This window comes from Pelophylax lessonae (genome assembly GCF_965119305.1).
Source record: "Pelophylax lessonae genome assembly, chromosome: 1".
NCBI lineage: Eukaryota > Metazoa > Chordata > Amphibia > Anura > Ranidae > Pelophylax > Pelophylax lessonae.
Genome location: NC_138768.1, coordinates 504,923,551 through 504,938,793, shown reverse-complemented (window position 1 = coordinate 504,938,793; position 15,243 = coordinate 504,923,551). Strand labels below are relative to the sequence as shown.

Here is a 15,243-nt window from a genome sequence, read left to right as displayed (position 1 = left end):
TACCAATTCATTTTTTTGTGGGCATCCCAGGAATTCTTCTTTGTTTGAAATTATTATTTTTATTAAGAAAAGAAGGTTACAATGAATAGAGAGAGATAGAAACAAAAAGCAACAAAATAAAATAAGGCCAGAGGAGAACCCCCAATGGGACTTTTAAGGTCTTAGACAATCATTTGCTGCTAAAATAGCAGTGAAAAAATAGTAATAGTTTTATATAAAAAAACGGAATTTTTGTAAAATCTTACCTGTAAAATTCCTTTCTCTGAGTCCTCCGACAGTCGCCGCCTCTTCATATTCGTCACATATGGGGTATTAGACTTTGCTCCGAAGGAGTAGCTAGGCAACAGAATATGTTAATAAAGCTTTTAACATATCCAACATATCCCACCCTCAAGGGGTGGTCCCCTCAGTCAATACCCTCCTACTTCCTGCAACCATATCTCAGTTTTAGTGGAATAGCAGTAGAGTATACAACCAAACCCCAAAAGAGGGGCGGGGGCGGCGACTGTCGGAGGACTCAGAGAAAGGAATTTTACAGGTAAGATTTTACAAAAATTCCGTTTTCTCTTACGTCCTCCGACAGTCGCCGCCTCTTCATATTCGTCACATATGGGGACGTCCCAAAGCAGTGCAAACATGAGGGGTGGGAAACACATCCGCGCCGAAAGGCAACGCAGTTTCCACATCAAGAAAGGAACCTTACCAAAGGAAGGAAACCAGCTGGGCAACAGCAAAAAACAAGTGCTCAACAGGAGCAACAACCCAGGAAAAGGCAAAAACCAGGGGATACAAAACTTATCCCAACAGCCAGGAGTCCCCAACAAGGGACCCTAGGGAACAGCCGCACTAAGAACCTTGCGGCCAAAGGAAGCATCCGCCGATGCCTGAACATCTACTTTGTAGAATTTTGTGAAAGTGTGCACGGTCGACCAAGTCGCCGCCTTACACACCTGGGCTACAGAAGCCCCATGACGACAGGCCCAAGACGTACTCAGAGATCTAGTAGAGTGCGCCTTCACAGGCACAGGGGGAACCTTCCCCTGCAAGGCATAGGCCTGTTCAATGGTCTGTCTGATCCATTTAGCGATGGTAGAGGCCGAAGCCGCCATGCCCTTCCGAGGACCCTCTGGAAGAACAAACAAGGAGTCCGTTTTACGAAAAGACTCAGTCGATCGAAGGTAAACCCTGATCGCCCGAACAACATCCAAAGAGTGCAATCACACCTCCTGTGGATGTTTAGGCTTCGTGCACAACGAAGGCAAGACAATGTCCTCATTAAGATGGAATTCCGAAACACGTTTCGGAAGAAAGGAAGGATTAGGTCGCAAGACCACCTTATCCAAATGAATAACCAAGTACGGAGACTTGCAGGACAAAGCCGCCAGTTCCGACACTCTGCGAGCCGAAGTGATCGCCACCAAAAAGGCGACCTTTTTGGATAACATAGACAACGAGATCTCCCTGATCTGTTCAAAAGGAGCACGTTGTAACACAGATAGCACGAGATTCAAGTTCCAAGGGGGCAGAGGATCCCTCCTAGGAGGAACCAGATGCCGCACACCCTGAATAAAGGTGCCAACCAAAAGGTTGGATGCCACGGGACGTTGAAACAGAACGGCCAGAGCAGACACCTGACCCTTTATCGTAGCCAGCGCCAAGCGCTGATCAACACCCGCTTGAAGGAAAGACAGCACACGGGACACCGAGTACGTGCGGGGTGAAAACCCCCTGGACTCACACCAGGCAAAATAGGCCTTCCAAGTACGGTAGTAAACCTTCCCAGAGGAAGACTTCCTCGCGTTGATTAAAGTATGAACGACCTCCGGAGAGAGACCCCTCTCCTTCAGGACCTCGGTTTCAACAGCCAGGCCGTCAAAGCCAGCGACTGTAAAGCAGGATGGTATATCGGTCCTTGAGACAGTAGATCGTCTCGAAGAGGCAGACGCCACGGGGCGTCGACCGCCAGATTCACGAGGTCTGCGTACCAGGACCGGCGAGGCCAGTCCGGTGCCACAAGAATCACCGTGTTGCGTTCCGATTGAAACCTGCGAAGGAACCTGGACAGCAACTGGATCGGTGGAAACGCATACATCAGTCTGTACTGATGCCACGGGGCCACTAACGCGTCCGACGCGTCTGCCCGAGGGTCGCGCGTCCGTGCCACGAACCTCCTCACCTTGTTGTTGAGACGTGACGCGAACAGGTCCACATCTGGAAGACCCCACTTCGCGCACAACATCTGGAAGACAGCCGGGTGGAGAGACCATTCCAGCCACTCCTGATAAGCTAGACATTAAAACTGAGATATGGTTGCAGGAAGTAGGAGGGTATTGACTGAGGGGACCACCCCTTGAGGGTGGGATATGTTGGATATGTTAAAAGCTTTATTAACATATTCTGTTGCCTAGCTACTCCTTCGGAGCAAAGTCTAATACCCCATATGTGACGAATATGAAGAGGCGGCGACTGTCAGAGGACGTAAGAGAAATATAAATTACAAAGATAATAAAGGACAAAAAACACATATATAGAACATGTAAAGACAAAACCATGGGGTAGCTAACCCAAAAATGACCACATCATGTAAATAGGGTACATAATAGCAAAACAGACAAATGCTGTAGGGATAGATAGGTGTATACCAGTTGTAGACCAGTAACATTAGAGAGTAATAACATAACCATGGCCCAAAAAGGTTGCATTTCAGAGCATTGCCAGAAAATATGATACAGCATGCCCATTTCAGCTCCACACCACCAACACAAGGCGGAGCTGGAAGGGTCAATCTTATGGAGGCAGGGAATGGGTTCTATACCAGAATAGAATAATTTTTAAGGTCTCTCTCTGCACCACATATCTAGAGGCCTTAAAGGCAGATGTCCATATCTTACTCCACATGGGGAGGGGGATGGGATGTTGCAAAATCTTAGACCACTTCTGCATATATGGATGGTAGTCCTCGGTCAGGGGGAGGGCATCGTGGAGGATATTGTAGATAGAGGACACCAAGTGTCCCTGGTGAGGGCCTTGTGCACATAAATATTCAAATGTGCCTCTCCAGGGCCTCTCCAGGGACAGGAGGGTTGATAAAGATCTAAAAAAATGGCGAACCTGTAGACAGAAATAGAAGGTTTGTTTGGGAAGTGCAAATTTGGCGCGCAATGTCTCAAAAGAGAAAAAAGTGTGGGATACCGGATGGACCAGGCTGTGGAGCTGGAAGAGAGGAGCATGGGTCCAGGTCCATACCCAACCAATATGGAGATCATCCGGAAGCAAAGTATTGAATAAAACACTGGTCAAAAGGGGGGCATGGCGAAGAGAGAGAACCTTCGGAAACACTTACGCCAAACCTCCATGTTAACTCTCATGGGAGCCAAACACATTTCCCGCAGCACCCGATCTGTGTGCAATGCGAATGACCAAAGCAGGGAGCAAGGGTGGACCGAGAAGATCGCACCCCGCTCTATCTCCGACCACTGGTTGGGTGCCACCAGGGATGACCAGGAGGCCGCCAACCGAAGGTGGGAAGCATATTATAATATTATTTGATGATATCCGGAGCCCCAAGGCCCCCCCCTCCTCCTTGGGGAAAACACCACCGAAGCAGCTAATCTGTGGGCCTTATCTTTGCAAATAAATTTGAGAAAAGACCGCTGTAATGCCTTGAGTTGGGTCAGGGGAATTGCGACCAGGAGGGTATTAAACAAATAAAGCAATTTAGGTAACATGGACATTTTAAAAACATTTATGCGACCCAAGAGCGATAACGGGTATCCCATCCATTTTCGCAGAGACCTGGAGACCTCACTGAACAAGGGGACATAGTTAGCGGAATAAAGCATGGAATGCAAGGGTGTCAACTGAACTTGAGAGCTGTGGGGCACCACCTGTATGGATAAGAACTCTGTAGTCGAGCCAAGAGATCTGATGGAATGTGTAGAGGCATGGCTTCAGTTTTGGAGGTATTAATCTTATAGCCCGAAATAGCACTAAATGATGATAATACTGAATGCAGGGAGGGTAGGGACATGAGAGGGTTGGTTAAAGTCAAAAGAATGTCATCTGCAAACAAGGAAAGCTTGTATTCTCTGTGTCGCATCAGAACCCCAGTGATATCCGGATGGGAACGAATGGCCTCAGCCAAGAGTTCCAAACAAAATAAAAAGTAAGGGGGATAAGGGGCAACCCTGGCGGGTGCCGTTGGACATGGAGAACAAAGGCGACACAACGTCAGAGGAGAGGCGTACCTGTGCCGTAACGTGGACATAAAGAGCCTCTAGGGCATGATAGAACAGACCCTTCAATCCAAACCTCTGTAGTGTGGAGAAAACGTAGGGCCAGCTAAGATGATCAAAGGCCTTTTGAGCATCTAAGCTAAGGACCACCGCTGGACGGGGGAACCGATCGTGAAGATCGATCAGATCCACCGTGTGCCTAGTGTTGTCACCTGCATGGCGGGACAGAACAAATCCTACCTGATCCCGATCAACCAATTAGGGAATAATGTTTGCAAGTCTATTGGCCAAAATTTTCGTGAATATTTTATAATCAGAGTTTAACAAAGCTATTGGTATGTAATTATCCGGGAGCGAGGCATCCTTCCCCGGCTTGGGAATAACCAAAATAAAAGAATGTGTAAATTGAGGATGGGGGACCTTTCCCTGCAGCAGAGAGGCATAGAGTTCAGGTAGATGAGGGGCAATAGTAGGCAAAAAGGTCTTATAATAAAGGTAAGGCAAGCCGTCCGGGCCCGGCGCCTTATGTGAGGGTAGGTTTTTTACCGTGGCAGCGAGTTTATCAAAGGAGACATCAGCATTCAGCTTTGATAAATCTGCAGCAGAAAGCTTGGGAAGGGACAAATCCTGAAAAAAAGCATCAAAATTATCCTGAGTGAAACTAAAACGGTTCTCCGGGGGAAGGCAGTTATTGAGCTTGCTATAAAAATCACCGAACACCTTAGCCATAGTATAGCTTATTGACCAACATTTTGTGAGGTTTATTAGAATATTCATAAAAGCGCTGACGCGCCCACATTAAAGACTCCGCCGACCGAAGGACGGCCATGAGCGAAGACCGTAAACTCTCAGTCTTTTTTCAAGCGAGAGCCCTCAGCTATACACAAGCCCCAAAAAAAGGCCTTGTGAGACTCCCACAGCGTGGACACCTCGCCTACGGTTCCCTCGTTCAAATCAAAAAAACTCCTGCAGGTTCCGAGTCAGTCTATCCCGGACCTCCTGAGAGGGGGTCATTTAAACTCCAATGACAGGCCTTTGGGGGTGAGGAGGTTAAGGAAACCTCAATAACGATAGGGGCGTGATCTGACCGGGTGATGGGGAGAATGTCAGGGCTAACTACACCTCTGAAGACGTCATCACGCTCTGACGAAACGCGCGTCAGGTGGAACGCACGCCGCACGCTTCCGGGTAGCCTGGTGGGACGCAAACCGTCAGTCGCCGTTCCTCATTCAAAGGCATACACCTAGAGCGGAACTGTTTTTTTTGTTCTCTGTACTTGTTTTTACTCTATTTTAAAGCATTGGCAATAAAATTACCATTTTAACGGTACTGCACCATTGGAGCACTTTCTTTATTCCCCTTTGCACTGGACCTTGAGGATCGGTTTCCACCAGAGGAGTTGAGGATTACAGTGAACCAGCAGTTACCTGAGGCTTTGTGAAGCCACAAGCTCGGAAGGTCTTGTTGCCGTATGGCACTTAGGACCCACCAAATCCGGTGAGTTTGCACCCCTTATGATAAAAGTTTTGCCGTTTTCACCAGCAACTTGAACATTGGAGTCACCCTATTAGGACTTTTTTGCACAAGATCACCTTGTTTTGGACTATCATTGCACAGAATTTTGATCACTTTTGTATTGTATTTATTTATATATTTATAGTGTTGCACATATTTATTTGCTACCACCCCGGTTGTACACTCACATACCAAGTTATTCTAATTTATTCTGATAAATTATTTAGCATTTTGCACTTTATTACACCTGCCATCACCTTCAGGGAATAGCAATATTCCTTCACATTTATTATCTATCACTCAGGTGTGTGAACAAGAAATTGTTCACCCTTATTAGTTTAAAACAGCAAGCGCTATATTAACCCCTTAGGGGGCCAATTATCCCTAACTACACAGGGTATGAGGGGGTGGAAATGAGAAAATGATCTAGTCTAGAATGCATCTTATGAGCTGACGAGTAAAAAGAGAACTGTCTGTGGGTAGGATGCTTGATACGCCAGGAGTCAGCCTATGGGAGTGGACACACCTGCTAAAGGCTTTAGCTTCGGACAGGAGTCGCCGGGAAGGTGTTTCTCTGTGTAGTGAATGACAATCCCTGTGGGGGGGACCACCCACCACCATAAATGGTTGCCAGAGGTGGGAGGTGGACTGGATAATGTCATCTAGAAATCCCAATTGACCCGAATTTGGGGCGTAAATGTTGAACACCGTGAAGGAGGTGGACAAATAGTCACAGACCAATGCTACAAATCTCCCGTGTGGGTCTAGCAAGGAGTCCCTAACTCGAATGGGACATGTTTTTTTAATCAGGACTGCCACCCCCGCCTTGCCAGACGGATCAGAGACAGTGTAGGAGGTGGGGAAATACTTAGAGGCAAATTTGAAGGAGCCCTCAGGACGAAAGTGGGTCTCCTGTACTAGAATATCTGCACCAGAGGCACGAAATTCTTTAAGCGCTAACCATCGCTTCTGCACAGAGTTTAGCCCCTTTACATTATAGGAGAGAATTCTCAAAGCCATGGAGAAAAGGAGTCTAAACAGCGAACACAAGCGTTGAATAAATCATCAAATACACATATCTCACTCAGAACATGCACACTGTAAACAGTTTCCGATGCAATCTGTGACACGGCCTCAGACAAGGCACAGAGGCACCAGTCCAAAATCTGACAATAATATAGCCAGACCAAACACAAAAAAGGTCTAGCAAAAAAGAAAAAGGAAAGAAAAAACAGAAAAGGAAAAAATAACAAGGACACAGAGCGTGTCCAAAAAAAAGTCAATAGGAACGTCAGTAGAAAACCTGAGAGACCATGGTGTCTCAGGAAACCAGGACCAGGGGCCTGGGTCTTGCGGGGCAACATGGGAGCCTCCAGGCGACAAACTCCAGCGGGGTATTTTAGTGTCCAAAAATACCGAAAGAGCCACTATTTGTACCCTAAGGGTGTTAGTTGCCACACCCTTATCTACTCCATCTTGCAAGAATTCTAAGATCGTAGGAATAGAGGTGGAGGCAAAATCCTTTTGCCTACGCCAGGTACAAAAATGTTTCCAAATTTTCATATAAATATTTCTAGTGACTGGCTTTCTGCTCAGCAAGAGTGTGTCCACTACTCTTTCTGAGCAACCTTTTGAAATTAGGAGTTAATGCTCAATAACCAGGCTGTCCGATTAAAGAATTCTGGGTCTGGACACAGAACTGGTCCTTGAGACAGCAGGTCTGGGGGATTCGGGAGTTGCCATGGTGAAGCTACTACTGACATGGCTTTCAAGGTTGCAAACCATGGCCTTTTTGGCCACCAAGGGGCAATTAGGATAAGTCGCAGATTCTGAGACTGACTTAATTTCTGCAGGACTCTGGGAATTAGGGTCGGGGGGAAGGTGTAGGCTAGGTTGAACTGCCAGGGCTGAGCTAGGGCATCCAGCCCAAACATCCCTTTGGCCCGTGCAAGGGAGAAGAACCTTTTTACCTTCCTGTTCTGACCGGTGGCAAACAGGTCTATCTCCGGAAGCCCAAACCTTTGGACCACTGACTAGAAGATCTTGGGATTTAGTTCCATTCTCCTTTTATGGGATGGCGACTGAGGAAATCTGCTTGCCAGTTGTTCATAAAGTGACTTAGTGCATTGATGATAATGCTGGCCGCTCACCTCCTGGTTTAGCTCACAGATTATAATGAGCCAAACCCGCTTTTTGCACACACAGGTGCTAATAGATAATGAGTAGGCTGCTTCCTCCTCAATGAATTAAAAAGCATGCCAAGATGCCAGGATATGCCATTGATGAAGGGATGCCACTACCGTGCGAAGGGACTCCATTGGAAATGTCTGAACCCGCACAAATTGGTTCAATTCCTTGAGGTCCAGAATTGGACAGACCTTGCCTTCCCTTCCTGGGAAGAGTAAATCGTTTTGAATAAGACTCCTGAAAGCGTTCCAATTTCGGAACCGGTGCAATCAGAACCCTGTGAAAGCAGATCCTGTACAGCCCCAAGAAGACCTCGTAGGCGATCTAGGGCCAAAGGCAGGCTGGAAGGGAAGAACCTTGCCGGAGGCAAGGACCGGAACTTGATCTTGTAACTGGACAGAATCAACTCGTGGACCCATTTGTCTTGAATCAAGGAGGTCCACGGGTCCAAGGAAAGAATAAAAAACGTCCCCCCACCCCAGATACAGGTGAGGGCGCCCCATAAGGCAGAAGTGGGCTTGTCTGCGGTCCCGGAGGAACCCGCTCCCAACTTACCAGGCCAGGGCCTCTTGGAACCCCCTGGGTAGTTACAGGCTGACTTTGATCCCTGGTCCTTAGATCCCGAGGGACGAAAGGATCGCTTATGGGCCGAGAAAGGGCCACGTTTGCGACGAGACTCTTTGCTCCTGGTAGTCTTTGGAAGCGGAGTACACTTACCTCCAGTAAGCCCCTTAATGATCTCTTCCATGGAAGCTCTGAACAAACGATCTCCCACAAAAGGGAGATCAGTCAATACTTTCTTGGAAGCCTGGTCCGCAGACCAGTATTTCAGCCATATCATGCAGCGAATAGAGTCATCGATGTCACGGACACCCGGGTCCGCATCCAGGGAGGCATCACAGATATACTGCAACCCCTGGACCAACTGGTCTGCCAGCTCCATCGAGTCAGGAGGAAGTTGCCCCCCCCCCCTCCAAATACTGGCGAAGGAGCTTAGCCCATTTCGTTAAGGTCTGGGAAACCAAGGGTATGGCAAAAACCAGCCGCAGAATGGAACCAGCCATAGTAAAAAGGTATCAGACAACAGATTCAGCTCTCTTGTCAAAAAGGTCCCTAAAGGACGGAGAGTCCCCCACCAGGAGAAGGGTGGCTTTATTCAACCTGGAAACCTGCGAGTCCACCACAGGTGGTACTGTCAGTTTCTTTAACAGGGACTCTTCAAAAGCAAACCTTCTAGTTAAATGTTTAGGGGCCCGACAGTACGTATGGGGGAACCCCATGGACTCGCACCAATGTTGTCCTAATAGGTGGGAAGAGGGAAACACCTTTGCCGCTTTGGAGGCTTCGTGGGTACCAAAGTGCACCAGCGCAGCCGACACAGCAGTAGCTGCGTCCTCCAATTTCAAAGTTTCCCGCACTGATACAATCAGCGCATCTACTAGCGCTTTTTCATGCGCGGCTGTAGTAAAAGAATCATCCTCACTATCAGAGCATTCAGAGTGCGTGGACCAAGATCCAGTAGGGTTACTTGGGTCCACGGCAGCCAAATCAACCTCAGAACCTGAGGAGACCAAGGATGCAGGTGAAAGTGGAGGACGCTTCATGCTCATCCTATTTTTGAGGGCCACATCTACTTTAGACACTAGTGACTGAAGGACCACTGTCATAGTAGACAAGGAGAACTGGGTCCCCACAGCCTCTGTAAGGTCAGGAGGGGACACGTGCTCCAGGGACACCATTGTTTATCTGCGGACCGCCAGAAAAAGTATAAAAAATGCTGGTAAAAATTCCCCCCACCACTGCACAAGTCCCAGAGCACTAAATACCTACAGCAGAAAGAGAAAGCTGTTTAGCACCCACAGGGACTCGTCCCCCCCTCCTCAGATACAGAGCCAGAGAGCAAGGCTGCACGCCATGTGGTGATCAAAGAGAAAGAGGAAGTACAGGAACTGCCACTAGAGGCCCACTGCTAATTCACTGCTCCACAGGGTTTAAAAACATGGCAGCCGTGCAATAGCAATCGGAAACTACAAAAACATAGCCGCCGGACTACAAAAACATTGCCTCCGATTACCCATGCAGGCACTCACAGTAAATTGGAGGCTCCCTGGACCCCCAAGTACACTTGGACAGTAAGGGACTCCCACCAGGACCATCCCCCTACCCCCCCCCCCCCCCGCTGGACACCCCCAAACAATAAAAACAGGAATGACCGCCCCGGGGGGGGGAGGCTTGGCATGGGTGAAATGGGGGGTGGTCAACAGAGGGACCTCAAAAGTGAGGGGGGAGCGACATGAGGGAAGGAAGGGCACTGGGGGGTCCGATCAACCCAGGGAGGGGCCCACGTCTACCCCGAAAAAACACCACGGGGGGGGGGGGGGGGGAACACTACTCACCACACCTTGGGACCCGGTGGGCACCGCTCCAGACCAACCACCGCACCATCTTGGAATGGGGGTACTGCAGGCCAGAGGCATGCTGCGACTTAGCTCGTGACCAGGGCTATGCATCCTCGTGAGGCGTTTAACTTACCGGCCAGTCTCCGTTCAATGGGGCTATGTCGCAGCCAACCTAGCGCAGAGCTAAGGTCGGGTCATGCTCGCTGGCTGGACTGGGAAGACTGTAAGGATCTAAAAAATCAAGTCTGCCGCCAGTTGATTGTAGTTCAGAGGAACAGAAAATGATAAAAAGGAGAAAAAAAAAAAAAAAAAAGTTATGTTTAATAAGGAAAAAATGCTAAGACCAGAAATGCCAGCAAGGAACTAGAGCAGATCTATAGCAGGAAGTGGCAGTATACCCCCTGGGACTGCCCTATAGGTGTAGTCAACTTTTTTCCACCTAGTGTCCTACTCTTGTAGGGGGCAGCATAAACCTAGGGTCATGAAGACCTGGAGCTGTGGCCGTCAATGAATGAAAGAGAAATTTGTATTTTTTTTTTCTTATTCTTTTGTACGTTGTTTTGTAACACTGTAGTCAGTCACCTGTCTCTAAACCAGTGAAATATCACCAATAATGCTGCAGATGCGCTTACTAAAATCCTCCGAGTCACATTCACAAATTAACATTAATCACTCACATTTATCCTGTGGAAGTTAATGCTCCAATTTGCACCAGCTCTGGATGGAATAAATCGATCTCCGTGCTTGCTTGGAGAAGACATAGGAGAATTTGAGGGAGTCAATGTCCTCCTCATCTCTGCTACCTGAAAAAATATTTCAGAAAAAGCGATAAGTATGACCTACATTACACAAAAAAAAACATTAAACAAAAGGAAGCAACATTTTAAAAGATTAAATATGTGATCCTGCTCATTGAAAACATGCCTGTAAAAATGAATGCCTGTAAAAATGGGTAGTGTAAGGGTCTATTCAGTTTTATTCTGAGGTGTGTTAAGGGAACTTCTCAATTTGTCTCAAAAACCCAGCTGCACTGTTTTTGACAATATATTGGACCACAACACAGAGCTTTCATATCTGTGTGCTGTGATAGTTCTAGCACAGGTTTCTTTTGGTTACTGTACATATACGTTGGGGTGCCATGCAGATTGAATGGCATCACAATGCATACATACCTATGTGCCAACATAATGTGCATTTTATTACGGGTTTTAGCAATGCATGGGTGTGAATAAGAAAGCGAGGCCAGAACACATTGGCCCCATAAAAGACGACAAAGGAGATTTGGTCACAGAGGACAGGGAAAAGGCGGTAGTGTTAAATAATTTCTTCTCTTCGGTCTTCACAAAAGAATTGGGGGGCTGCACTGACCCAGCTTATAAGGCCAAACTAAATAATACACCTCAGGAAGTACCGCCATGGCTAACAGAAGATAGACTTAGAACTAAACTAGAGAAACTTAACATAAATAAATCACCGGGACCGGATGGCTTGCACCCGAGGGTTCTTAACCACTTGCCGACCGCTCACATTGGTGCTACTGCGGCAAAGTGGTTTCATTCCGTCCAGCGACGTAGACCTACATCGCTGGACTCCGCCCCTTGTGGGCGGCGCACGCACGCCGCTGGAGGCTCGCTCCCGCTGTATTCGGTTACAGCGGGAGTCGGCCCAGGGGAGGAACAGCGGTGATCACCGCTGCTCTTCCCCGATCGTCGGGGATCGAGTGTGGAGATCCGCCCGCTTGTGTAAACAAAGCGGGCGGATCTCTTAAGTGACAGGCAAGGTCAGATTGCAGGATTCAGCATAGCTGAACCTGCAATCTGTGCCGGTCACACAATCCCCTCCCCCCACACACGTCAGTAAGCACCAGGCATACATTAACCCCTTGATCACCAATAAAAATTAACCCCTTCCCTGCCAGTGTCATTTTTACAGTAACAGTGCATATTTATAGCACTGATTACTGTAGTAATGTCACTGGTACCCCTAAAAGTGTCAAAAATGTCAGTCAAGGGTCCGATCTGTCCGCCGCAATGTCGCAGTCCCGCAAAAAAAAAAAAAAAAAAAAAAAAAAAAAAAAAAAAAAAAAATCGCAGATCGCCGCCAATACTAGTTAAGAAAAAAAAAAAAAAAAACACTAAAAATGACATAAATTTCCCGTAGTTAGTAAACGCAATAACTTTTGCGCAAACCAATCAAAATACGCTTATTGCAATTTTTTTTTTACAAAAAATATGTAGCAGAAAACAAATTGGCAAAAAAAGTAAAAAAATTTTGATTTTTACATTTTTTTGGGGGGGGGAATTTCATATAAAAAAATTTGAAAAATATTTTTTCAAAATTGTCGCTCTTTTTTGTATATAGCGCAAAAAGTAAAAATCGCACAGGTGATCAAATACCACCAAAAGAAAGCTCTATTTGTGGGGAAAAAAGGACATAAATTTAATTTGGGTACAGCATCGCACGACCGCACAATTGTCCGTTAAAATAATGCAGTCCAGAAACGATGAAAAACTCCGCCAAAGCCGACACCTGGCCTTTAATAGTACCCAAGGCCAACCGCTGCTCAACCCCTCTTGGAGGAAAGCCACTATCCTAGCCACTGAAAGGAAGCGTGGATGCACCTTAATCGAACACCATGAGATTTACGATTTCTACGTACGATGAGAAATCTTCCTGGAGGTGAATTTTTTAACCTTCAACAGTGTAGGATTTACTGAGTCAGAAAGACCCCTATCCTTCAATACCGGTCTTTCAACAGCCACGTTGTTAAAGCCAGTGACTGTAAAGCAGGATGGAAGATCGGCCCTTGCGACAACAGATCTTCCCTGAGAGAAGTCTCCAATGAGCATCGATGACTAACCTTACCAGATCTGCATACCAAGGCCGACGAGGCCACTAGAATGACTGGAACCCCTTCCACCTCTATTCAGCGCAGAAGCTTTGGCAGAAGTTTTAGCGGAGGAAATGCATAGATCAGCCAATACTGACCCCAAGGAGCCACCACCAGTGCGTCTGTGGTGTCGTCTAGAGGATCCCGAGACCTGTCTACAAACCTCTATACCTTCTTGTTGAGCTGAGAAACTAACAGGTCTACACTGGGTGTCCCCTACCGGACACACAACAGGTGAAACCTCTCCGGGTGCAGGGACCATTACCCCTGATACAACACCTAACGACTCAATTAATCCGCCTGCCAGTTCTCCACTCCGGGTATATGCATGGCGGAGAGGGCTGGAACAAAATGTTCTGCCCATATTAGGATCTCAGCCACCTCCCGGGCCGCCAGGACACTCTTGGTGCCCCCTTGATGATTGACGTAAACCACAGCCGTGGCATTGTCTGATTGAATCCGAAATGGACAACCTTGCAGATGATTTGTCCAGTGACTCAAGCAAAGCTTTATCGCTCTGAGTTCCAGAATATTGATCAGAAGCCTGGAATCTTTCAGAGTCCAGGTCCCCTGGACACACAGCTTTCCAAGTACTCCCAGGCAGGCTGGCCTCCGTGGACACCGGCCCCTCTCGTCACTTCCGGTGCGGCGCCGCATTCCTAAACAGCTTCTGGGCATGCCCAGAAGCTGTTTAGCAGGGGAATGCGGCGTCGCCCGGAAATGACGAGCGGGGCCGGTGCGGCGCATTGATTCCTGGGAGCTATGACGTTTAGCTCCCAGGAATCATCGCGAGGCAGGAAGTGACGGGGTGAGCCTCGGCGCTGGAGGAGGAAGCTGTCATAGGTGAGTATTTACGATCTTCAATAAAAAGGTGAGTAAACAAAAAAAATAACTATCCAATTCCTTTTCAGGTGAGGCATACCTAGCGGAGGGGCACAAAAAAAAAAAATCTTTTTTGTGCCCGGAACTCCGCTTTAAGCTGGCTTCATTGGCCCCGCGGCTCTATATGTATACTGATTCTTTTCCCCCAGTTGTAACACGGCTAGTCCGCTCAGATTCTGATTGAATCGTTATTTTTTTAACTGTTCTGCACACGTGCTGTGTGCTCACTGTGCAGGTGTTTGTTAATTCCTTTTTCTTAAGTTGATTTTCTCTTTAGTTCCTGGACTTCTCGATCGTGCTCACTGAATAGTAGTGAAACCGCTGTTCCCTACAGCTGTGCAAAGAAGCGCAGTTATGTGAAATAAATAGAAAAAAAAAAATACATTTTTAAAAATATCCGGAAGCCACCACCAGATAGTGTTATCCACTTCCACAATATAAGTAATTCAAAACAAACAGGTGCTGCGCCAGAAAAATAAATAGTGAATATGTAAATAAAAAATGTGTATAATGACAATATGTGTAAATAATAAGCAAACTCAATGACCTTAAGGTCCGGTTCACACTGATGCGAGTGCGGGAAGGCTGTGAATCCGCAGCCTGTTCCCGCATCGCACACGCACCCCCGGCAGTTCACACTGCCATATGCGATACGCTGGGGGTGTCAATGTAATCTTAACGACACCCCCAGTTTGATCGCATATCGCAGTGCGATCGTGCAGTTCGCACAGGATCGGATCGCACAAGTGTGAACCGCTGTGCGATCCGATCCTGATGCGGCTGCCAAAAAGGGTCCCTGTGCGTGTTTGGTGCGGCTGCGGTGCGAATTTAGCCATACAAACTGTATGGCTAAACTCGCACCGCACAGCCGATCGCATGTAATGTCGGAGCAGTGCGCTCCGACATTACATGCGAACCCCGCACACGCACAAGTGTAAACCGGGGCTAAATCATAAGTGCTTCCCAATATCACACACAAAGTATCAAAAAATAAAATGTCAATAAATGTGCATACTCTCAAAATCATGATATTAAATGTCCATAAATAGGTGCATTCAAATCCTCAAAGGAATGGCCACCACAGAAGTGATTAAGATATTGTGCTTCACTCCACCGCCACCAGAGATCAAAGCCT

The 15,243-nt window shown here is 47.4% G+C and overlaps 1 protein-coding gene across 1 annotated transcript in view; it reads right to left on the bottom strand.

Moving 5' to 3' along the window:
• FZR1 (fizzy and cell division cycle 20 related 1) overlaps positions 1–15,243 on the bottom strand; it is a 126,272-nt gene that overhangs the window by 79,483 nt on the left and 31,546 nt on the right. Inside the window, exon 3 of the mRNA XM_082243289.1 lies at positions 11,014–11,139. Within this exon, the coding sequence (XP_082099415.1) occupies positions 11,014–11,139 (126 nt within the window). The remainder of the gene's footprint in view (positions 1–11,013; positions 11,140–15,243) is intronic.